At 35.0% G+C, this 26267-nt stretch overlaps 1 protein-coding gene across 2 annotated transcripts in view; it reads right to left on the bottom strand.

Moving 5' to 3' along the window:
- The window catches only part of APOOL (apolipoprotein O like), an 81013-nt gene that overhangs the window by 17912 nt on the left and 36834 nt on the right, over positions 1-26267 (bottom strand). For both annotated transcript variants that reach the window (XM_030807195.1, XM_012498793.2), the window contains 5 exons: positions 20171-20275; positions 15212-15331; positions 12300-12354; positions 10781-10879; positions 2409-2500 (listed from right to left, as the gene is read on the bottom strand). In XM_030807195.1, coding sequence (XP_030663055.1) covers positions 2409-2500; positions 10781-10879; positions 12300-12354; positions 15212-15331; positions 20171-20275 — 471 coding nt within the window. The remainder of the gene's footprint in view (positions 1-2408; positions 2501-10780; positions 10880-12299; positions 12355-15211; positions 15332-20170; positions 20276-26267) is intronic.

Below are 26267 nucleotides of genomic sequence, written 5' to 3'. Positions count from 1 at the left end.
TTTTTTTTTTTTTTTTGAGATGGAGTCTCGCTCTGTCGCCCAGGCTGGAGTGCAGTGGTGCAATCTCGGCTCACTGCAACCTCCGCCACCTGGGTTCATGTGATTCTTGTGCCTCAGCCTCCCAAGAAGCTGGAATTGCAGGCGCCCGCCACCAGGCCTGGCTAATTTTTGTATTTTTACTAGAGACGGAGTTTCAACACATTGGCCAGGCTGAAGAAGGACATTTATGTTTTAATTTGAAGTAAAATTGTGGGTATATATTTTTATATATATTTTTACAACTCGCTGCTTTAACATTTTTGATTGTTAACTACTGGTCCTGATTATGTCAAATAAGAAGGTTTTTCTTGTACATACATGACTTTTCATAAAGTTTTGGAGTGTGCTATAGACTCTCTAAAGTCCATCACGGATCTCAGGTTAAAAAAAAATTATATATTTGAATTTGTAAAATATTAAATATGATATTACTATAGTCAAAAGAAAAGCAAGGATTTCAACTCTAAGAATTAAAGTAACAATTATTATTTGCCCTAGAAGAACATTTAAAAACTAATCTCTTATGTTAGAAAAATTTTTATTTGAAGTTCAGCAATTATTTTGTTTTTCCTTTTGTAAAGTAAAATTCAGCTTAATACTTTATTTTAAAAAATAAAAATAAGACACATACTATGATCTCATTCTTATCTGCCTATTCATATGTCTGTTTTTCTATCTCTGTGTATGCATGTTAAGATATCTAGAAGAATATTCTATCCAAATGTGGACATGGATATTTGTATGGATAGATGCATTTTGGGTTGTTGTTTTTTTTCCTAAACTTTTCTGAAATATTTAGATTATCTAAAGATAAGCAGGTATAATTTTTAAAAGCAACCATGATGTCATTACTCTTATAAAAAAGAAGAATCAGGGCCGGGCACGGTGGCTCACGCCTGTAATCCCAGCACTTTGGGAAGCCGAGGCGGATGGATCACCTGAGGTCAGGAGTTCGAGACCAGCCTGGCCAGCCTGGTAAAACCCCATCTCTACTAAAAATACAAAAATTAGCTGGACGTGGTGGTGGGCGCCTGTAATCCCAGCTACTCGGGAGGCTGAGGCAGGAGGATCACTTGAACCCAGAAGGCGGAGGCTGCAGTGAGCCAAGACTGGGCCATTGCACTCCAGCCTGGGTGACAGAGCAAGACCCCATCTCAAAAAAAAAAAAGAAAAAAAAAAAAAAAGAAGAAGAATCAGTGGAAGTATCATCCACTGGGAGGAATAATGAACATGGAGGCCAAAAAATCTGAAGGTCAGTATGATGCTGGGCAAGTCAGCCACTGTGAAACTCCTCTGAGCTACAGTTTCCCTATAGATAAATGAGAAAAGATGAAAGTTGAATTAAATGAGCTTAACAGTTTCTTTCAATACTAGCATTTTATTAATTTAAGTGGTTAATTCCTATGTAAATTATTAAGAAAGAGTTTTAAAAATAAGTTTACCATGTTATCAATTATTTCAGGTATAAGTAGACTTAATGAATAATGCTCTCTTCCTTTGTTATGAGCTTTTATAGTTTGATCACATTACAAACTATATAGTACACCATATCCTTGACATTCTCAAAATATTGATAGGCAACTGTCTCTACATCAATAGTTAAAGGGATGACGTAATGGGAATACAAGTACAGAAAGTCCTTCTGGTAACACTACACATTGTTTCAAGCATGAGGGGGAAGTGCTAACTGTTGGTAATTAAGAGGAGAAGGAAAAGAGGGAAAAAAATGCATAACCCAAAGTTTTCCTTCTCCATCTGAACATGTGTTAAAAATAAAATACTGAAAAAAACCATTCAAATCATTAAGAGAATCTGGATTTGTACTTAAGCTCACAAGAAAAAGACAAAACAACTATAATAAGCATTTATACAGGTGTTTCTTAATTCTAAGTGGTTTCAATATTGAGTTCCTGTGCGTGTGTGTGTGTGTGTGTGTATGTGTGTGTGTGTGTATGTGTGTTTTACCTTCAGAAACTACTGAAGCCAATCTATCAACTGGTTGTTTCTTATGTCAGGTTAATCTGCTGAACCAAACAGCTGCTAGCATTTTAATCTTCTTTTAAATAAAAATTGAAGTTTATATACCTCAACAACGGAGCAGTATTTCTCCCCATAAATTCTAATTCAGTGTCTCTGAATGTAATCTTCAAATCTGCCTTTACATTGTTGAATTATATTTACACAAATTCATCCTATTAAGAATGGCATTTACCATGCTGAGATGCTAATGTGATTTGGCCAACATAAGAGTTGATACCAACTATGTCTCTTAAAATTAAATGTTGCAGGTGCTGTGTAACATTTAAATATTGTCACATTGAGAGTTTAAACAAATACTGAAATGTTGCTATTATTTAAAAAGAACTTACCTTAGCAATTATTACGGACTGAACTGGGTAGCAAACAGTTGCTCCTAAAGTGGCCAGTCCCAGAGGATAAGTAATTTTCTTAAACTTGGAACCTATAAAATGCAAATAAATTATTAAACTCCAAATATATACCACCAGAAACTTGATGTTCTTATACTGTAATGCTTTCTTTGCTCCCCTGGTAAGCCATCACCCTCTGTTAAATTACTTTTTAGGTAATTACACCAATCAAGATGGAAGCTAAAATGCCCTTAAGGATCTCAAGCCAATAACCCCTTAGCTGTCATGTCCAATTTAACAAAAGTATTCTCAATCTAATATTCACAATTACCTACACAAAAGGAATTGATGATTTTCTTCTGCTTGAAAGCTAGGTATTTTTCATGTCCTACGAAACCCAAATTTATAACCACAATTTTGCAAGTATCTAATAAAGCATGATAATATAGAGAATTAATTAACTACTGTGTTTGTGACACCATGTAAAAGTGAAATGGACTCTCTCTTACATGTCCTTTTTTGATTAGGTATTTGGAAAGGTGAATGACTCAACTAAATCATCAACTAAGGACTTTAACAGGTACATAACTCCTTCATGTCACTGACTTAGAATACTGAATAATAATTGCAAGTAACCTGACATAAGTAATGCATATCAATAAGTGCCTTAACTATGCATCATTTAAGAGTTATTTTCGTATCTTTTTTTGATAACAAAATCCTTTCAAAATATCTTTCAAATAGAATCTCCCTAGGAACTTCAATATATAAAATCTATAAACTTGATGCTGCTCTGACTAACTTGGGGGTGGGAAGCTCTGTATCAAACCCTGGCTGTGTGGCTTTTCCTTTATCCCGATAGCACCACTAAAGACTTCCATGAAACTAAGGGTTCTACAGAATAGTTTGAAATCCACCACTTTAAGCCATAGCTTAGTTCCAACAGATTGTTGGTTCAAAATAATATGTATGTTTAACGCTTGTCACAGAGTATCTTATACTGTATATATGATCCAGGTAACTGGATGATGGGTTTTTTAATTGGGATAAGTACTTTTATGATCTGAAGCAGCTTATACAATCCCTAATCTAAAAAGGGAACAGCCTATCTGGTATATTATACAAATGAAAATGAATGTTTGCAGGTGAATTTGCAGTTTAGGGGAGGGAAAAACAAGAGGTCTATCTCGGTCTGGTTTAACTATTATTAAGGAAGCCTTCTAAAGTCATGTCTATAATGGACTGAGGTCGGGGGTGGTGGGTGGCCAGACTGATTCAAACTAGTTTAGCTTTTCTTTAGAGTCAGACTTCTGTGGTATGCAGAAAGAGGGTTTAAGTATATTAAAATGTCCTAAGTTGCTCCTTTACTCTAGTCCTGCTTGCTATTATTCCATTATCTACAGTTAAATTTCTTATTTTATAATCCTAGTATCGCTTGAGGTAAGTTCCCCTGACTTAACCAAATTCCCCTAATTGTGCTGCTCCTAAATATAGTAGGTGGCAGTTTTTCCTTATGTGTCATTTTAAAGATTAAAAAGACTTATAGTCATCCTCTCTTTACCTGGTAAGAAAGGCCAGTCTGCAAGAACAAACTACTCTGATATTTGCTATTCTCCTCTATTTTTAAATAAAATGCATCCTGACAAGCAAATACTGAGGGATTTCATCACCAAGACACCTGCATTGTGCACTAAACATGGAAAGGAAAAACCATTACCAGCCACTACAAAAACACACCAAAGTACACAGACCAATGACACTATGAAGCAACTACATTAACAAGTCTGCAAATTAACTAGCCAGCATCATTATGATAGGATCAAATTCACACATAACAATATTAACCTTAAATGAAAATGGACTAAATGCCCCAATTAAAGACAGGATGGTAAGCTGGACAAAAAGACAAGACCCATCAGTGTGCTGTATTCAAGAGACACATCTCATGTGCAAAGACACACATAGGCTCAAAATAAAGGGATGGAGGAAAACTTACCAAGCAAATGGAAAGCAGAAAAAAACAGAGGTTGCAATCCTAGTGTCTGACAAAATAGACTTTAAACCAACAGATGTCAAAAAACACAAAGAAGGTCATTACATAATGGTAAAGGGTTCAATTCAACAAGAAGAGCTAACCATCCTAAATATATATGTACCCAATACAGGAGCACCCAGATTCATAAAGCAAGTACTAAAGACCTACCAAGAGACACAGACCTCCACATAATGATAGTGGGAGACTTTAATACCCCACTGTCAATATCAGAAAGATCATCAAGACAGAAAATTACCAATGATACTCGGACTTGAACTCAGCTCTAGATCAAGTGGACCTGATAGATATCTATAGAACTCTCCACCCCTCCAAAAAAAAACAGAATATACATTTTTCTCAGTGCCATGTGGCACTTACTCTAAAATTGATCACATAATTGGAAGTAAAACACTCCTCAGCAAATGTAAAAAAACTGAAATCATAATAGTCTCTCAGACCACAGCACAATCAAATTAGAACTAAAGATTAAGAAACTCACTCAAAACCGCACGACTTCATGGAAATTGTACAAGCTGTTCTTGAATGACTTCTGGGTAAATAATGAAATTAAGGCAGAGATCAAGATGTTCTTTGAAACTAATGAGAACAAAGAGACAACATGCCAGAATCTCTGCGACACAGCTAAAGTGGCGTTAAGAGGGAAATTTATACCACTAAATGCCCACATCAAAAAGCTAGAAAGATCTCAAATTGACATCCTAACATGACAACTAAAATAACTAGAGAACCAAGAGCCAACAAACCGCAGACCTAGCAGAAGACAAGAAATAACCAAGCTTCAGAGCTGAAGGTGACAAAGGCACAAAAATCCCCTCAAAAAAAAATAAAAAAATAAATTCCAGGAGCTGTTTTTTTGAGAAAAAAAAAAAAAAAAACAGACAAAAAACAACAACAATAATAAAAATAGACTGCTAGCTACACTAATGAAGAAAAAAAGAGAGAAGATTCAAATAAACACAATCTGAAATGATAAGGAAGATACCACCACTGATCCCATAGAAATACAAAACACCAGAGAATACTATAAACACCTCTATGCAAATATACTATAAAATCTAAAAATGAATAAATTTCTGGACACATACACTCTCCCAAGACTGAACCAGGAAGAAGTTGAATCCCTGAATAGGCCAGAAAAACGTTCTGAAATTGAGGCAGTAATGAATAGCCTACTATCCAAAAAAAGCTCAGGACCAGATGGATTTACAGCTGAATTCTACCAGAGGTAGAAAGAGGAGCTGGTACCATTTCTTCTGAAACTATTCCAAACAACTGAGAAGGAGGGACTCCTCCCTAACTCATTGTATGAGGCCAGCATCATCCTGATACCAAAACCTGGCAGAGATACAACAACAAAAAAAAAAAAAAAAAAAAAGAAAAGAAAAGAAAACTTCAGGCCAATATTCCTGATGAACATCAATGCAAAAATCCTCAATAAAATACTGGCAAACCAAATCCAGAAGCACATCAAAAAGCTTATCCACTGTGATCAAGTTGGCTTCATCCCTGGGATGCAAGGTTGGTTCAACATACACAAAATCAATAGATGTAATTCATCATGTAAAAAGAACTAAAGACAAAAACCACATGATCATCTGAATAGACGCAGAAAAAGCCTTTGATAAAATTCAACAACCCTTCATGTCAAAAACTCTCAATAAACTAGGTATTGAATGAACATGTCTCAAAATAATAAGAGTCATTTATGACAAACCCACAGCCAATATCATAATGAATGGGCAAAGGCTGGAAGCATTCCCCTTGAAAACTGGCACAAGACAAGGATGCCCTCTCTCACCACTCTTATTCAACATAGTATTGGAAGTTCTTGCCAGGGCAATCAGGCAAGATAAAAAAAAAAAAAAAGCATATTGAAATAGCAGGAGAGGAAGTCAAATTGTCTTTGTTTGCAGATGATATGATCCCTATATCTAGAAAACCCCCTCAACTCAGCCCAAAAGCTTCTTAAGCTGATAAGCAATTTCAGCTAAGCCTCAAGATACAAAAATCAAAGTGCAAAATTTGCTAGCATATATCTATACACAACAACAGGCAAGGAGAGAGCCAAATCATAAATGAACTCCCATTCACAATTGCCACAAAAGAATAAAATACCTAGGAATACAGCTAACGGGAAGTGACGGACCTCTTCAAGGAGAACTACAAACCATTGCTCGAGGAAATCAGAGAAGACACAAACAAATGGAAAAACTTTCCATGCTCATGGATAGGAAGAAACAATATCGTGAAAATGGCCACACTGCCCAAAGGAATTTAAAGATTCAATGCTATTCCCATTCAGTTATCATTGACATTCTTCACAGAATTAGAAAAAACTATTTTAAAATTCACATGGAACCAAAAAAGAGCTCATATAGCCAGGACAACCCTAAGCAAAAAAGAACAAAGTTGGAGCCATCATGCTACCTGACTTCAAACTATACCACAAGGCTACAGTAGCCAAAACAGCAAGGTATTGGTACAAAAATGGGCACACAGACCAAGGGAACAGAATAGAGAACTAAAACCGCACATCTACAACCATCTGATCTTTGACAAACCTGACAAAAACAAGCAATGGGGAAAGGATTCACTATTTAATAAATGGTGCTGGGAAAACTGGCTAGCCATATGCAGGAAAACTGAAATTGGATCCCTTCCTTAGACCTTATACAAAAAGTAACTCATGATGGATTAAAGACTTAAATGTAAAACCCAAAACTATAAAAACCTTAGAAGAAAATATAGGCAATACCATTCAGACATAGGCATGGGCAAAAATTTTATGATGAAATAACCAAAAGCAATCACAACAAAAGCAAAAATTGACAGATCTAATTAAAGAGCTTCTGCACAGCAAAAGAAACCATCATCAGAAAGAACAGACAACCTACAGAATGGGAGAAAATTTTTGCAATCTATCCATCTGACAAAGGTCTAATATCCAGAATCTACAAGGAACTTAAGCAAATTTATAAGAAAAAAAACTAAGAACCCCATTTAAAAATAGGCAAAGGACATGAACAAACACTTCTCAAAAGAAGACATACATGTGGCCAATAAACATGAAAAAAAGCTCAACATCATTGATCATCAGAGAAATGCAAATCAAAACCACAATGAGATAATCTCTCACACTAGTCAGAATGGCTATTACTAAAGTCATAAAATAACAGATGTTGGTGAAGTTGTGGAGAGAAATGAACACTTTTACACTGTTGGTGGGGATGTAAATTAGTTCAACCATTGTGGAAGATGATGTGGTGATTCCTCAAAGATTTAGAACTGGAAATACCATTTGACCCAGCAATCCCATTACTGGGTATATACCCAAAGGAACATAAATCATTCTATTATAAAGATACATGCGTGCATATGTTCATTGCAGCACTATTCACAATAGCAAAGACATGAAATCAACCCAAATGTCCATCAATGATAGACTGGATAAAGAAAATGTGGTACATATACACCATGGAATACTATGTAGCCATAAAAAGGAATGAGATCATGTCCTTTGCAGGGACATGGATGAAGCTGGAAAGCCATTATCCTCAGCAAACCAACACAGGAACAGAAAACCAAACACTGCACGTTCTCACTTATAAGTGGGAGCTGAACAATGAGAAGACATGGATACAGGGAGGGGAACAACACACACTGAGGCCTGTCGTGGGAGGGTGGTGGGGGGAGAACATCAGGAAAAATAGCTGATACATGCTGGGCTTATACCTAGGTGATGAGTTGATAGGTGCACAAAACCATCATGGCACACATTTACCTACGTAATAAATCTAAACATGCTGTACATGTACCCTGTAACTTAAAATTTAAAAAAAAAAAGGTAAAATGTCTCCTGAGATTCATTATATTTATGCCACTACCTACTAATAGGTTGAGCTCTCCAATTTGAAAAACACTGGCTTAGATTATTCTAGCTCTGACATTTGAAAACACAGTGAATGACCTAAGGAACATTTTCTCTTACAAGAATGGTATAAGTTTCTTACTGAGAAACTGAGTAATATGTTTTGTACAATTTCCTTCAAAATTTAATTCTTTGAGTCTTATTGTTTTATACGGTGATCTTGGTTTGTAATTATTTCTTACTGAATAATTTATAATACCTATTCAATTAGAAGCTGCTTACCTATTATAAGGAATAGGATATAGGGAAGCATTAATATTAGCTATAGGGAGATATATATATATATATATATCTCACCCATTCAGATGAGATATATGTATCTCACCCATTCAGATGAGATATATGTATCTCACCCATTCAGATGAGATATATGTATCTCACCCATTCAGATGAGATATATGTATCTCATCCATTCAGATGAGATTTATGTATCTCACCCATTCAGATGAGATATATGTATCTCACCCATTCAGATGAGATATATGTATCTCACCCATTCAGATGAGATATATGTATCTCACCCATTCAGATGAGATATATGTATCTCACCCATTCAGATGAGATATATGTATCTCATCCATTCAGATGAGATTTATGTATCTCATCCATTCAGATGAGATTTATGTATCTCATCCATTCAGATGAGATATATGTATCTCATCCATTCAGATGAGATATATGTATCTCATCCATTCAGATGAGATATATGTATCTCATCCATTCAGATGAGATTTATGTATCTCATCCATTCAGATTAGATATATATATATATACAATAAGAATATTCTAGCGTCCTCTCATATATATATTTATATATGTTTTATATATATATATATATACACATATTATATGAGTTAGGATGCTAGAATGTTCTTATAATTGCACAGCAGTTTTGTACCTAATTATGCCTTGATTTGAGGCTTTTAGGACTATAGCTGGAAAAACAAACTACAAAGTACCTGACATCAGATTCCAGACTGGCTCAGAGCTGTGCCTTCCAATATAAGTAATTTAGTTTGGGGACAATGTCTAGCAACTGGAATGTGGACAAAGGATGGATGAAAGGTGACCAAAATGGCTAGTGACTAGAGAACTACACCAGCTTAGTAAGGGCTTGGAGAAATGAAAAACCTGTATACAAATTTTCATAGTAGCTATATTCCTAATCACCAAAAGCTGGAAACAACCCAAATGTCCAACAGGTAAGTGATAAAGTAAACCGTGGCACATCCATATGAAGGAATACTACTTAGTAACAAAAAGGAACAAGCTATTGACACATGCAACAATCTTGATAATCTGAGTGAAAGAAGCCAGTCTATGTATGATTCCATTTAGATGGCATTCTCAAAAAGACAGAGCTATAGTGACAGACGACAGATCAGTGTTTCTGGGAGTTAGAAGTGGGAAGAAGATCTGACTGCAGACAGACAGCATGAGGTACTTTTTGGGAATGATATAACTGTTCTGTATCCTGGTTGTGGTGATGGTTACATGACTCTATGTATATATCAAAACTGATAGAATTGTATGAATTTACTGTGTGATAATTTTAAAATATTTATTTTTTTGAGACGGAGTTTCACTCTTGTTGCCCAGGCTGGAGTGTAATGGCATGATCTTGGCTCATCACAACCTCTGCCTCCCGGGTCCAAGTGATTATCCTGCCTCAGCCTCCTGAGTAGCTGGGATTACAGGCATGTGCCACCACGCCCGGCTAATTTTGTATTTTTAGTAGAGACAGGGTTTCTCCATGTTGGTCAGGCTGGTCTCCAACTCCCGAACTCAGGTGATCTACCCACCTTGGCCTCCCAAAGTGCTGGGATTACAGGCGTGAGCCACCACGCCCAGCCAAAAATTTCTTTAAATACATAGCTGTTTCTATTAAAATTATAATTTGTCATTTTGTTTTCTAGGTAACTTTTTTTAAGACCTTAAGAGTCACTAACTACCGAAAAAATTTCTTGAGAGTTTTATCTTAATGTAAAAATACATACTAATCACTCAAACTACTTTTCTCAGTCATGACCCCCATATTCTGGCAGCTACTTTAAAGATTTGAGACAGAGATATTGATATATGAGATAAAATCTGATTTTGTCTTGTTCTCATCCTGACCAATGTTGTTGGGACTGACATGGTATCTCATTCTAGTTTTCATCTGCATTTCCATAATGACTAATGACGTTGAACAACCTTTGGAATAGCTATAGTTTTGAAAACACAAAGTCCTTATAAAAGTAAGCATGCTGTAATACAGAATCTAAAAATCTTTACAGTAGCCTATCCAGATAATATTCAATAAACCATATGATGTTTTCTCATGACTGCAAAATTCAGAAACTAATATCATGGCATTAAGACAGAATATATTTTTAAAAACCCTACCTCTTCTCGCTGAAACCAAGCCCGCCAATCCTGAAACTGTAATAACTCCCATTTTCGGAAGAAAATCTCGAGGAGGATTCTTCAGATAGACATAAGCATCTCAAGAAATCAGTTAAAAATTAACATAAATAACTGAATTCTACTGGACATTCTATACAGCTATAATGCAGGAAGGTTAAAGAGATTTGCTAAGACAATAATGAGGTTTAAACATTCTTCAAAAGAGCTGTATATAATGACGATATGAGTAGCAAGCTAAAAAACTAGATATATTTACTTGTTACAAAATAAAATTTTCCTTCCGTAGCTGATTTTTCTTTTCTTAATGATACTGATGGTTATTACTATAAGGAAATGTAATGCTAGAGGGCACATCTTAATATGGGTTACCATAAGGTAAATTTCTGACTGTGTATGTATTATATCTCTATAATGAACTTCTGCCCTTATCTGTTCAAACACTGGTAGCCTCCAGTAAGAAATGAAATAAATACCTTATTAAGGAGTTTTGAATAATAGTTTAAGGATATACACAGCTACTAGACCTTGCTTGCCACTACTCCCTAATAACCTCAGGACAGCCACTGCTGTTGGTTAAAGTCAATCATCAGTGAGCCTAGACAAAAAGTAGATGAAGAGTAGTTCTTGGCTTTCTATATGTTGAATTTGTTTCTGGTTCCAAAAGTACACTTTTCTATCATAGTTAATTATTTAATGGCAATCACATATTTAATCCTATTCCTCGTGACTGATGAGGAATATAATTTTGAATTTATTCCTAATACATTAAATAATGACAATTCAAATACAGTTCATCAACTTCATGGAAACATTCAACATTTTAGCTCATCTTTCTATCTCCTATACATATTTATTATGACAACTGGCATAAGCTAAGAATATTACAAAGCTATATCTGTTGCCAAACACCATTAACAAGCTAAAGAGAAAAGTATAATTGCTTTTCAACCATTAGCTTAAATATTCCAGGGTTAGTGATTGCTATAACATTTCCTAGCAATTGACAGCAAAATTCAATGTATTTTAACAGCAAGTAGCACTTAAACTAATTAGCAACAATGGAGACATGTTTTTAACTTATACTTTATGATATATAATATAGACTTTGTAGTTAAAACAGACCTCAGTTTGTATCCTGGCACTACCACTTACAGTTATGTAACCTCGATAACCTACTTAACCTTTCTAAACCTCAGTTGCCCTCATCTGTAAAATGGGAATAATTATAATACCAATACTAACATAATTGTGACAAAAATTATGTAAAATGCTAAGTACACCTTAGCCAATAATAACTGCTGAGTAATGAATATTACTGCTTTGCTATTAATCAATAATCAACAAATAATCAATAAATTAATCAATAAATTGCTATAGAGAGTAACTTCTGAGTTGGTAAATGCATGATAATGGGTAACATACCAAGTTTATTTTTCTCACATTTAAACAATGCAATTTAAAAACACAATAAAACATTTCTAATTATTTACCCACCTACCTTTTCCAAATTGTACTGTATCCATTATCCCATTTTTCACAAAGACATAAACACCCTAAGCAAAAAAAAGGGGGGGAAGACATCTGCATTTTTGAAGCTGTTGATAATGAGATAAAATTGCCTGCATCTCTGAGATTATATTAAAAGGTTGACTTAACAGTATGCCCAAATCTAAATCCAGCTTTCCTATGTATTCACTACCAGAATACTCATTTAACTTAGCTTGTTTTCATTTCCTGCTTTTCATTCTATTTAATATGGATAACACTTATACCATTTTTCTCATATAAATGGATAATGTGTCTATGAAATAATCAGAGCAGAAATGATACTGAAAAAAAAGATTTATCATCTTATTTTATAATGACCTAGAAAAATAAATGGAATTTAAATAAAGAAGAAGGGAGGTATATTTCAGTTTAGAAGCAACATCTGATTAATAAAGATGCAATAGCAAAAACATAATGATTTGTGGAGGGAAAAAAAGAGCAAAAAGCCTAAAGCAAAGGGCTTCATCTTCCTCCCTTTTCTTAGTGTGCATTAGAATGAGAAAAAAAATCTAAATTACCTCAGGACAGAAATCATCCTACATAGACCAGTGTTTATCCTGTTTTTAAATAGGAACATAAATTCCCTAGAAATCAAAACTATGTTAATACATCAGAGGAATTAAAGTTTTAAAGCAAATCTTTAACTTTACCTGTTTCTGATTTATTTTAGTGCAAAAGAGTGTTAAATATATTTATTGAGTGCTAGGTATTATCTCACTTAGATAAGAAAAAAAAAGGAAGTCACAAAATTATTTACTCGTGGCCATATTGTACTCTGTTGATGGAACCAGAAAACACAATCCTTCTCTGAACTAGCTGCTATGAAACCTTGGGATAAAAACAAGAACAAAACAGACTTTCAAAGCAGAGAAAACAGAGATTATTATATTGGACAGGGAAGAAATAAGTTTTTGTTATAGAGATAGCTTGGTTTTGTAATTTTGTCTTACATATTTTAATAGTTATCAGAGAGATGCAGAGGTTCATCTTGGTTTAAAATTGTACAAATCAGCATAAATGCTAACTGCTATTGAACTACTTTTCTGTAGGGACTGTCTTGAGAATATTTCACCTTCAAAGTTAAAATACCTATTGACCAGTCGATTGGGAATCATTTAACCATTAAGGAAGAAAATTAGTCATCTTTCAAAAAAAATTTTTCTTAGCTCTGCTAAGGAATTCATTTTTACCACTTGGGGTCAGTGCTACCCAAATTTCAAAACACTAAGCTAGCAGGAGTAGAAATTGAATTTGCTCTACATGATTCAAGGTTTAATGTGGAACGAATTTGAGTCAGACATAATTTTTAAAGAATATTACATTTTTAGTGGAAAATTAGGAAAAAAAGTTGTTTACATTTAGGACAAAATGCATTGGAAATTGCCTTTCTTCAACCTATTTGTTTGAGCATATTAATGGAATAAAACATTCTTTTGAGTCTTAAATTAGATGATAGTTACAATAGCAATTTAAAGACCTCTCAGGAACATTTTATCTCACTGAAGAAAAATTTCAGAACATTATGGAAAATTACATCTCAGGAGGCTTAAGTCTGAATCATCTAGCTATTGGCACACAGTCATAGGGGCATGATTCAGACCATAATTGGTTAAGGTATTTCCCTCTTAGATCAAACTATTAATAGTGTGTAGTACAACCAGTACCATAAGAATTGTATGACAAACACAAGTTTTCAAAAATAACATCGTGTATTTATCAGATATTTGAAATATTATCTGGAATTATCAGAGTTCATTGATTTGGTATTTCACCTAAGCACAAATTATTTTTCATAAGCTCATTAGATTTCTTTTTAAAGATAATGGATAGAAACTAAAAAAGAACAATGGTTCACCACCAGGCTATATTTGGGGAAAAGTCACATGTTTACTAGGTCAGAATGATGAAAACGCTGGTGCCAACATTAAGATACTGACACTGGAGATACTGACGCTAACACAATGATGTTTATGTGATGATAATGAAACATTAGTGTCGTATCAGCTTACTCTACCACTCTGCTGATAGATATCACTGATTGAAGGCTAAGCATTAAAGTCACGTGTATTCTACTTTGCCCAATAGCTTACTGTAGTTAGAATGGTCTTATGAGCTAACCCCAACAAGTAAATAACACTTTGCTTAGCCAAAGAAGAAAATATTCAGAAATAATCTCAGAACTTCACATAAAAAGTGAGTGATACTGTGTACATGCTAGGTGATATAAATCCTTGCTGAACTACTTTAATCTATGCAGTAGTGGTGGAGTAGGTTCAATATAGCCACAAATTATTTGCTGCTACTTCTACTGAGATTTGGCATCTAATTCCCTTCCCTTTAAAACTTGAGCTGGCCTTAGTGACTTAACAATAGAATGCTGTAGAAGTGACTTTCTTGGACATCTGATGGTAGGCAAAAAGCCTGGCAAATTCTGCCTAGGGCCACTTGTAACATTGTCTTTAGGAGCCCTGAATTACCCATGTAAGTTATATCTGAACTATTTGAAATCACCATGCTTGAGAGGCCACGTGTAAGTGTTCTAGTCAATAATCCCAGCTGAACCCAGGCATCCAGCCATCCTTAACAAGGTGCCAGAGATGCAAATAAAGCTGTCTTGGACTGTCTAGATCAGCCCATTTGCCAGATGAACACCACTGGGCCACCTCTGTCAATGCCACATGCAACAGACAAATCACCTGTCTGAACTCAGATCAAATTCATGACTTACAAAATCATAAGATATAATATAATGGTTGTGGTTTTAAGCCATTAAGTTTTGGATTAGTTTTCTACACACCAATAGGTAACTGGAACAATTAATCAGAAATCTCTGATATTAAACCACTATCAGAATTGACTTACCTTGCACCAGCCAATATAACAACCAGTTGCAGTGCGGATGGAAGCAAAGCCCATTTGTAAATGACCAGGCTGCTCTTCAACATATTTAGACTGGAGCGGTGGTGCAGTATATATGGGGAGCTACAGGCAAAAAATGTTCATGTCAAAAACATAAAATAGCTGGACTGTCCATAACAGCGGTATGGCAGAACAGGAATCCTCATCAGCCTTCTTCCTAAAAACAACTAAAAATGCTGATAAAACACTTTTTAAAAACCATCTTAAATAGAGGAATGATGTGGTAAACGGTTTATAAATAAAGACTGTTTAAAACCCAGAAATTAAAAGATGCCAAATATAATATAATCCAATGGTTCTACTCCTATGTATATTTAGAGAAACTACTGCCTTTGCACACCCAGAGTTAGTATAATAACGTTCACAGCAACATTTTAATTACAACCAACCCAATGTCCATCCACAGTAAAATGGATCCTTTGGGGTATATTCGTACAAAGAAATATTAGAAATTAGGGGGTAAATATAAAAATTACAGCAACATGGAAAAATTTGGATGAATTTCAGGAATATAAGGTTACTTAAAAAAAACAAAAATCATATTGCTTAGCGATACAGCCACATAAGGTAAAATTAAAAAGTAAAGGAGGGGAATAATAGTAAAAATTCAGGGTAATGGTAACCTCTGAGTGGAATGAAATGGAAACACAGAGGATTTTGTTTTCCTTTAAATTGGGTGGTAGGTATACAGTTGTACATCATTATCATCATCATATTATTCATACCTTTCATATTTTGAACAGCCTTTTGATTCTAATTAGTATTTAATAAAAACAAACATACACAAAAGAACAATGAAAAACTTAACCAGGTAAGGACTTACTTCCTTTTAAAAAAATTTTTTTTTTTTTTTTGCTTTTATACTTAGGGTATAAATCCTCCTACGAAGCTTGGTGTTTGAGGAAGATAGAACTGGGAAGAATCAAGTTTACAAATCAACATCAAGGGAACTAGATGATTAATAACTTTGGATTTGGTCCTCTACCAACAACAAAAATGAAACTATAGTTAACACTATATTGTATTCTTGAAAAATGCTAAGAGTGGGTATAAAATGTCCTCATCCCAAAAATGATAACTATTCAAGGTGATACACATGTAAATTAGACAGATTTAGTCATTCCACAATGTATATATACTTCAAAGCATCATGCTGTACAAGGTAAATACATACAATTTTATGTCAGTTTTTTTATTTAAATTTTAAAAATATATAAAACATAAGACAGTGTGAGTTTGGTAAAGCTTTTCCAGTAGTAAGTCAGAAAAGTCTTGTTTTACCATTAAATGACTCTTTACTACCCATACCAGGATTCAAGAGTTAGTGTTTATCTTTCTGGACTAATGCTTAGATTAAATTCACCACACATTGGCAACTATGTATAATTAGGAAGGTGAGAGATGCATATCTTATTAAAGATGCATTTTATATATAAAAAGCAGGTGCACTGCAAGTAGGCAAGTTTCCTCTCTACCCTAGAAAGGAGAGATATATGTGGATGTACTGGTGTCAGAGTGGGCAACGTTATTTACTTATATGTTTGTCCGTCGTGTTTCTATCCTCTTTATTATTTACACATCCCAATTCCAAACTTTATTATACTCATTGTTCTTATTCTCTCCCCTCTGTCCCCATCAAAACCTGCTGATTAAGTTGTTTGTTTGTTTGTTTTTTGAGACAGGGTCTTGCTTTGTCATCCAGTCTAGAGTACAGTGGCATGAACACAGCTCACTGCAGCCTCAATCTCCCGGGCTCAAGAAATCCTCCCACCTCAGCATCCCGAGTAGCTGGAACTACAGGCACACCCCCAACAAACCCGGCTAATTTTCGTATTTTTTTGTAGAGATGGGGTTTCACCCTGTTGCCCAGACTGGTCTCCAATTCCTGAGCTCAAGCAATCCGCCCGCCTTGGCATCCTAAAGTGCTGGGATTACAAGCGTGAGGCACCGCGCCTCACGGATTCAGGTTCTTTATCTGTTTGTTGCCTATTATAAACAAAATTTTGTATATGTAGTTTTCTAGGAAGAGCATTCAAAGTTTTTATCAGACTCTCAAAGGGGTCAGAATGGTTAAGAGGCAGTGTTTTAAAGTATTTTCCTTCTAAGGCATAGGCATAGTTGAAAGGTTTATGATGATAGGATTTCAGCTCTACTTTAATTTTAAGAGCTAGCCAGTAGGATGTTACTACAGTCTCCACTGAGAAGAGCATTCTCACTACAAATTTTAGAGGCCTTGGGGCTTAAATGCCACTTATTGTATAGATAGAACTTGTATGTTCTCATTTAGAAATTATGATTACATTGAGTAAGCTATAAAATCACATTTAAAATTAAATTGAACCAAAGTAACTAAAACTCTCAAATCAGTATTTTTCTGTTATTTCTCAGTGATAACAAGCAAATGACAAGAAAATAAGTATAATTCACCTCATAGAGGGATTTTAAAAAGAAATGTCCAAGGATGTCTAGGGCTGGCTGTATACATGCATTCCAATTGCCAGTCATTTTACTGATCTGAATACTACCGATTTCATGGTTAAAAAAATGATTGTCTCATGGTCCTACAGAGTTTTCTATTAAAGGGAGATTTAATTATGTTCACTAGATGGCATATAAGGAAGGAATACACTGAGAATATTTAAAAAGATGTTTAGTGAGAAGAGTTGAACTAAAACAGATTTTCTGTTTAGCTACAAGTTTACCAAAAGATTCAAATAACCAAATAACCAGAACACTTCATTCATAAAGTATTCTGGTTTAGTAGAAGTGTTATTACAGATTTAAACGGAAGTATAGCTCACTTTACACAATAAAAGTAGCTGGAAATGTTGCACATAAATCACATTTTAATCCCTTCAGAAATTCTACATTCCTCAAGGACTAGATCCTGACTTTGTGTATAGCCCCTAGCACATAGCTGGCAACCAACTTTGTTTAATAAGTAATTCAATTAAATGATACTTAAAATGTACTTGGGGAATACAGTAAATACCAAGGAATACTGTGTATTCCATAATAAACAGCACTACTTTATTTTAAAATTTCAAAAATTAAATTCAGCCATTAGGGATTTATCTTCCTACCTAGATTTGAGCTGTCCAGATATGGGAGTGTCAAGGAAGCCTTAAAATCAACATCCTCCTAAGATTAATAAAAAGAAAAAATAAAAAAATACTTAGAATCAGTTAGCGGGTAGGGGAATGACTCTACCCTAGACCATTAATGAAAATAAACTTTATCTAGTAATTAGAACAGTGCCTCAAAATATGTAAGAGGAGCTTAGAAAATATTTTTGGTTGAATTTATGAATATTATCTTTATGCATGTCAGTTTGGAATATTATCAATTTTTTGTGCCTTTTGACCTACACTTCTGCTTATAGAAATTCATTCTAAGGAAATGGTTATAGATGTATATATAGATTCAATACAAAGTGGTTCAACAAGTACTGATTACAATAGCAATAGCTGGAAATAGTCTACATTTCCAAAAATTTATGAAAATTTTACATTTATTTGATGGTAGTATATTCATACAACAGAATATTTATGACACCATTAAGAATTCTGCCCAATGTCATCTAACTAGTCACTCATGGCATCAGGACTCAAATTCAGGCCTGATTCAAAAACATATTATTAAGTGTGTAGATAAATCTTAAGAGTGACTTAAAGTGGGAAGAGATAAAAAGCACAATGATGAATAGAATTAGTAACCACAATTACAGCTAAACAGGCTGGCATAAGCCAGATCAACAAGGTAAAATTTAAACAGGTATAAATATACCTTCAACAGAGTCCAAAAAGTTCAAATGCCTAAGTACAAACTGGGATGAGGCATACCTTACCAGTAGTCCATGTAAAAAGGCTTAATGAATTTTAGAGAACCACATGCTTACTATGTCATGGTCAAAGGCTGCTTATGAGCATGGTTGATTTTGAGCGCTCAAATATAAAAACTAACGTGATCTTAGGCAGCATTAATAGAAATATAACATCTAGAAGAGAAGTCAGAGATCGACTCTATCCTGTAGCAGTCAAAACACCGTGGTTCATACATCCAAGTCATGGCACCAAAAACCAAAATGCTTTTTAAAAAGAAAAACAAACTACTTACACCTGAAGAAAACACTAACTATCCTGAACATGCTTGGCAGAGGCTGATCATGATAGTGAGGAACTCAAAGCTGTGATGTATGAGAAATAGTTGAAGCAACTAAATGCTTTAAAATGTTTATCCTGGAAGCAAAATTACTTAAAGTATAACTGATATTTAAAGGCTTGTTTTTTGAAAGAGAGTTTTCTGTATGGCACCAATGCAAGAGATACAGCACCAACAGGTAGAAGTTATTATGAGACAAATTTCTATCTGACATAAGAAAGGACTTTAAGTTAAATGAGAGGATTTAGAAAATGGAATGGGCTCCTCAGGCTCCTTTACCTAGAGTTTTATTCATGTAGAAGATATATGGCCACTAAATGTGCCTACTATAGAGGGAATTACAGTACCATACAGAAGGTTGATCTAGAAAACATATAAGGTCACTTCCAAAACTGAGATCTTAATGACTTTCTTAAACTCAAGTTTCCTAATACTGAATGTACCTGTGTAAGTTTTTCAAGAAAGAAAAATCAGACTGCCTAGAACGTCTAACACCCTCCACTACTTATTGATTATTCATTAAGAAAAATCACTAGTTGTTTTTCATTGGAGTTAGAATTTTAGATGCTTGAGTTACATATTGTCTTTTGAGATACTTCATAACTATTTCTCTCAACTTTTAAAATCTATCTAACAAAGACTTCTAAGACATTTTTGATGAGCAAAGATGATTTTTAAAAATATAGCTTTTGTGTCATCTTGATATTATACAAAGTTAATAAACCTTTATAGGCAAATTACCTGCTCTGGTTTCACTAGCTGCTTTTTGGATTCCTCTTCTTTGGCTGCATGTACACTTACAGATGCATATATCAGACCTGCAGGCATGGTTGTCAGTTTTCCCATCTAAGAAAGATATATCAAAAACACCTTTTTAGTTGAAAAGCTTTCCATCTTCCATTTCCTAATAAATTCTGGAAGAATCTCAGGAAATCTATTGGTTTCACTTTAATATATTAAATACTCAAACACTCCAAATTACCTCATACATTTTTAAGACATAGTTGATAAAATTATCTTCTTACACTGGATGGCAGAGCACTATTTTTACCTGTTTGTTAACTACTTCATAAGAAATATAGCAATATAATATTAATCTGGAATATTATTATGTAATAATATAGCAATGTAATAATTACTAAAATCTGAGGAATGGAGTGGGATTGGTCTTGATATTCATTCAGTCCACAAACATCAATTGAACACCTACTATGTGCCAGACTCTGGTCTTAGTGCTTAGAATATATCAGTGAACAAAACAAAGATTCCTGTTCTCATACAAATGACATTCTAGTAGAGAGGAGACAGACAATAAACACAATAAACTATATGTTATATTATAAGTTGATAAATGCTCTGGAGAAAGTAAAGGATAAGAGTGGTCTGGAGTACTGAGTGATGCAGCCTGCATCTTGAAATACAATTTATATTAACATTATCCATAAAAAATGAATTCTTTCTATTATAAATCCTTTGCCTCGATTTTCCCAATGCATTCCCTTTTACCTGTTTCTTGCTAAATCTAAAGCAAAAAGTGATCTTTGTTTTAGCTATAACTTGATTTGAATTAAGAATGAGGAAAAGTACCGGCTCTAAGAATAAAGTCTTCTAGTGTTATTCAGGTACCAAAATAATTCCCAAAGATTATCCATTCAACAAGGCCAATTGAAAAGCTTTCCAAGGTACAAATATTTTAACACTCTGATTCTTTAGATGGGAAAGAAGCTTCCTGAATTTGACAAAGGACATTATAAGGGAAGCAGTCTCCTTGTTTTACACACAAATAAAATTGTGCAACACCTGGAAGAATCATTGGCTAAAGGATTCTAAACGTTCTCCAATGACAGTGATAGTACCTATACTTCATTTCTGACACTGTTTTTAATATTTTCTGAGAAGAGCAAGGGAAGCTACTCAGGCATCAATCAGTTAAGTAATTTCCTGTTTAAACTGGGCAGGACTCTGATTTAGATTGGGGCTGTAAAAATACAGGGTAAAATTAAGAGTCAACACTAAGAAGATCAATTTTTTTTATTCTCCTCCCCCATGCCTCCTTCTAGCACAGGAAACAGCATCATAGAATGATTTATTGCACATGCTTCCCTTAAAGACATCACTTTTTTTATTTCTTATACCCAGTTGGTATTCATTAATGAAATAACAAGATTTCCACACCATACCTATGTCAGGTATAATTTAAATGTATATTAAAACTGATGCCAGCAAGTACGGTCCCCATGAACCAGGGAAATTTTGTTAATAAAAGCTCTATATTATAGGAAGGATGTAAAATTTTATAACATTGAAAGCTTTTTTTGAAATATCTGACTAGATTTTACTTCTTCTTAAGAGACTACTCCCTGGATATAAGACAAATACTATCAAAGTATGCTAATATCTGAATTTTTTCAACACACTAATGATCACAGAGTATACTCATATTACTTCATATAATGCAATAATAATATGTAGACTATAAAAGAATTTCATAGGTATTGCTGATAATTATGATCTAGTATTCCAGATTATGGATTTACTAATTGAGCTCATGGCCTAAAAGTTAATATACCTTGAAAATTGCCTAAGTACTTTCTCCACATTTTTTACTCTGTAAGGTAATAAAGATCCACCCATTCTTTCCTACTGTCTTCATAGATTCCTTGATTTTTATTGAGGAGGCGGTATGGCACAATGGAAAAAAAAATATGAGCTTAGGGCCAGGAGTGGTGGCTCACGCCTATAATCCCAGCACTTTGGGAGGCCGAGGCGGGTGGATCACCTGAGGTCAGGAGTTCGAGACCAGCCTGACCAACATGGTGAAACCCTGTCTCTACTGAAAATACAAAATTAGCTGAGTGTGGTGGTGCATGCCTGTAATCCCAGCTACTTGGGAGGCTGAGGCAGGAGAATCACTTGAACCCAGGAGGTGGAGGTTGCAGTGAGCCGAAATAGCACCACTGTACTCCAGCCTGGGCAACAAGAGCAAAATTCTGTCTCAACAAAAAAATACATATATATATATATATATATACACACACATATATATATGAGCTTAGGAGTTACACAGAACTGACTGTCTAAACTTGAATCAATTATTGAAGCTCTTCAAGTTATGCTGCCCAGTATGGTAACTACTAGCCACATGTGGTTATTTAAATTGAAATTAAAATTATTAATAAATAAAAACTTCAGTTGCATTAGTCCCATTTCAAGTGCTCAACAGCCATAATGTAGAGCACAGATATAAAACAAGTCCATCATAGCAGAAAATTCTAGTGGACAGTGATGTCTTAATTAGGTTAACTAATTATTATTAGGCTAAATATCTGAAAAAATGTGTATGCCATCCTGTTGATTATCACAAGGATTAAATAAGGAGTTATATTAAAATGGCTTACACTTGGTACATAGGCAATTACGTTTAGTTTCCCATTCCTTCTGTTTGCTGAATAAAAAAATTAAGTGGCTGTGCTTATTACTCATTTTTTTTTCACATGTATTTCATGCTAATCAGGCTCTAGTGAGAACAGTGATAACAATAAAATCTATCCAGCACATTTATTACCTCCAAACAAAAAAAGGTTGCAATTTTTGTCAAAAGCAATCAGGAAGACTGGCACACTAGGGTATCTACAAGTCTAAGTTATACTGGTGAAGTACATGTCACTATCTTAAAGAGGGAAAGCTAATGGTACAGCACTTTGAAAATTTTTGAACAAAGATTGGCAAGCTACAACTCTGGGCTAAATCTGGCCTGGACTCTAAGCTTAAAATGTTTTTAAAAAACATATTTAAAGATTTGTAAAAACAAAGAAGAATATGTGACAAGAAATCTTATGCATCCTGCAAAGCCTAAAACATTTACCATGTGGCCATTTACAAAAAAAAAAAAAATTGCCAGCCTCCAATTTAGAAAACCAAATAAGATATTCAAAAAGTTATTAGAGGTTGGGGTGTTATAAAAAACTTACAGCCTCATGAGGCTGTCATTAATTAAACAGCATTAAAATTGAGCAGAGATAATCAAGTTTTCACAAGAGGAAAGACCTTGACTTAAAACTATTTGTAACTCAAAATAATAACTCATCAAGTCAAAATTATGACTTATTTAAAATCAATGAGATTAAAAACTGGCTCTCTACAAAATATAACAGGTCCTAAAACAGAATTCTCTCACATGGAAATTTACAAACAGCAGGGCTAAAAGATGAGCATGAGGTAACTTACCCGTAAGACTCACCCCCCCCCAACTATTCCTACAATAAAAATATAGCTGATTCTTGTTATTTCCAGCAGTTATATTCTATAAAGTAGCTGTGAATACTGATTTACAGAATACTGTACCATTTCTCCAGGGAAAAATACAGGGTGGGCTTCCTGTGACAGCAAGTTTTTTGAAGGTTTTTTATCAGGAACTGATGTTGAATTTTATCAAATGCTTTTTCAGAATCAATTGAAATGGTTATATGATTTTGATCCTTCATTCTGTTGATACAATGTACTACACTAACTGATTTGCATATGCTGAACCATCCTTGCATCACTGGGATAAATCCTACTTGGTCATGATGAATGATCTTTTGAATGTGTTTTGGAATTTGATTTGCTGGTATTTTGTTGAGGATTTTTGCATCAATATTCATCAGGGATATTGGTCTATAGTTTTCTTTTTTGATGTGTTTTAATATCAGGGTAATATTAGCCTTGTAGAATGAGTTCAGAAGCATTCCCCTCTTCTCTGTTTTTCAGAATAGTTTCAGTAGAACTGGTATTTCTTCTTTAAATATTTGGCAAAATCCAGCAGTGAAGACATCAAGTCCCAGGCTTTTTCCTTCTGGGGAGATTTTTACTATGTCTTCCATCTCATTGTTATCTGTCTGTTCAGATTTTGGATTTCTTCATGGTTCAATGTTGGTAGGTTGTGTGTGTCTGGGAATTTATCCATTTCTTCTAGATTTTCCAATTTATTGGCATATAGTTGATCACAGCAGCCACTAATGATCCCTTGAATGTCTGCAGTATTGGTTGAATGTCTCCTTTTTCATCTCTGATTTTATTTATTTGGGTGTTCTCTCTCTTTTGTTTTGTTAGTCTAGCTAAAGGTTTGTAAATTTCATCTTTTAAAACAACCAACTTTTTGTTTCATTGATCTTTTGTATTATTTTCTTCATTTCAATTTCACTTATTTCTGTTCTGATCTTTATTATTTCTTTTCTTCTACTGATTTTGTATTTGGTTAGCTTTTGCTATTAAGAATTTTTGTTTTGGGAGGTGTGAAGATGGCTGATTAGAAGCAGCCAGTGTATGCTGCTCTCAAGGAGAAGATACACAGCAGCCAGTGAACACAAGCTCTTCCACTGAATCATCCAGGAGGACATGCTGGAATTCATCAACGGAGCACCATGACCCACAGAGAGCAGAGAAGTGCAAGACAGGACAGCTGCCCACCCAGGACTGGCAGGAAGACAAGGGGGGCTCCCCACCACAGGGAAATGGTAAGTCAGCAAAAGCCCCCAGACACTCACACTTATGCCATGAACCTTTGCAGTCCTGGACACAGGAGATCCCCATAGACCCTCTATTCCCAAGGCCTCCAGACAGACTCAGGTTGTCTGGAGTTTTCTGGGTGGGCAGAGTTGCCACTCAGGCACATAAGGATGCCCAAGGGACTTCGACTCCTGAGCACTCTTGCACCAGCTACATAGTTCCACCAACAAGGGAGGCCAGACTCTCTCACATGGCCCCAGGATAGGGGCCATATTCATGGTGCTGAGGAATGGACGGACTGCAGGCTTTGCCTCTGCTACACCTGTCTAGGCAAAGCCCACTGGCCTGGGATCCTAACACAACCACACCAACCCCACCTAAGAATTCAGGCCAATAGCAGCTCTGCAATTCTTCTGGGATAAACCTCCCAGACGTAACTGACAGGACTGACATTTTTGCCAATGCCTCAGGCCCCACCTCTACTACACTCAGGCTGAGAAGGGAGAGAAGAGCCCAAAATATTGCTGGCCTCCAGCACACTGCAGCAGCCTTACAGAAAAGTGGCCAGATTATTTTCCAGCAGGTCTCTGCCAGTGGTACTCCTCACTGAACAGAGCTTCCCTACCAGGGTCCCCAGTACAGCCACCCTACCCCAATCTGAGCACTTGGGCTGGCAGCAGCTCTGCATTTCCCTGGGATGGAGCTCCCAGAAGTAATCAAGAGACACACCACTTTTACAATTACTGCAGCAAAACAAAACAACAACAACAAATCCAAAGGACAGCAACATCAAACATTAAAGGAACGTCAGCCCACACGTGAAAAAGAATGAGTGCAAGAACTCGGGCAACTGGAAAAGCCAGAGTGTCTTCTTACCTCCAAACAACTGCACTACCTCCACAGCAATGGTACTTAACCAGACTAAAGTGGTAGAAATGAAAGACAAAAGGTTTAGAATATAGATAGGAATGAAGAACATCAAGATTCAGAAGAAAGTTGAACCAAATCCAAAGAATCTAAATAATTAAATAAAACAATACAAGAGTTGAAAGATAAAATTGCCATTTTAAGAACCAAAACCAATAGAAAGAGCTGAAAAACTGCACTGTAAAAATTTCATAATATAGTCAGAAGTACTAACAGCAGAAAAGACCAACCTGAGGGAAGAATCTGAGCTTGAAGATCAGTTCTTCCAATCAACTCAGTTAGACAAAAACAAAGAGAATAAAAAAGGAACAAAACCTCTGGAAATGTGGAATTATGTAAAGAGACCAAACCAATGACTCACTGGCATCCCTAAAACACAGAGAGAAAGAGACAGTAACTTGGAAAACATATTTGACAATATTGT

This window comes from Nomascus leucogenys, chromosome X (genome assembly GCF_006542625.1).
Source record: "Nomascus leucogenys isolate Asia chromosome X, Asia_NLE_v1, whole genome shotgun sequence".
NCBI classification, from domain to species: domain Eukaryota; kingdom Metazoa; phylum Chordata; class Mammalia; order Primates; family Hylobatidae; genus Nomascus; species Nomascus leucogenys.
The sequence above is the reverse complement of the archived record's forward strand: the minus strand, read 5'-3'. Positions and strand labels throughout refer to the sequence as shown.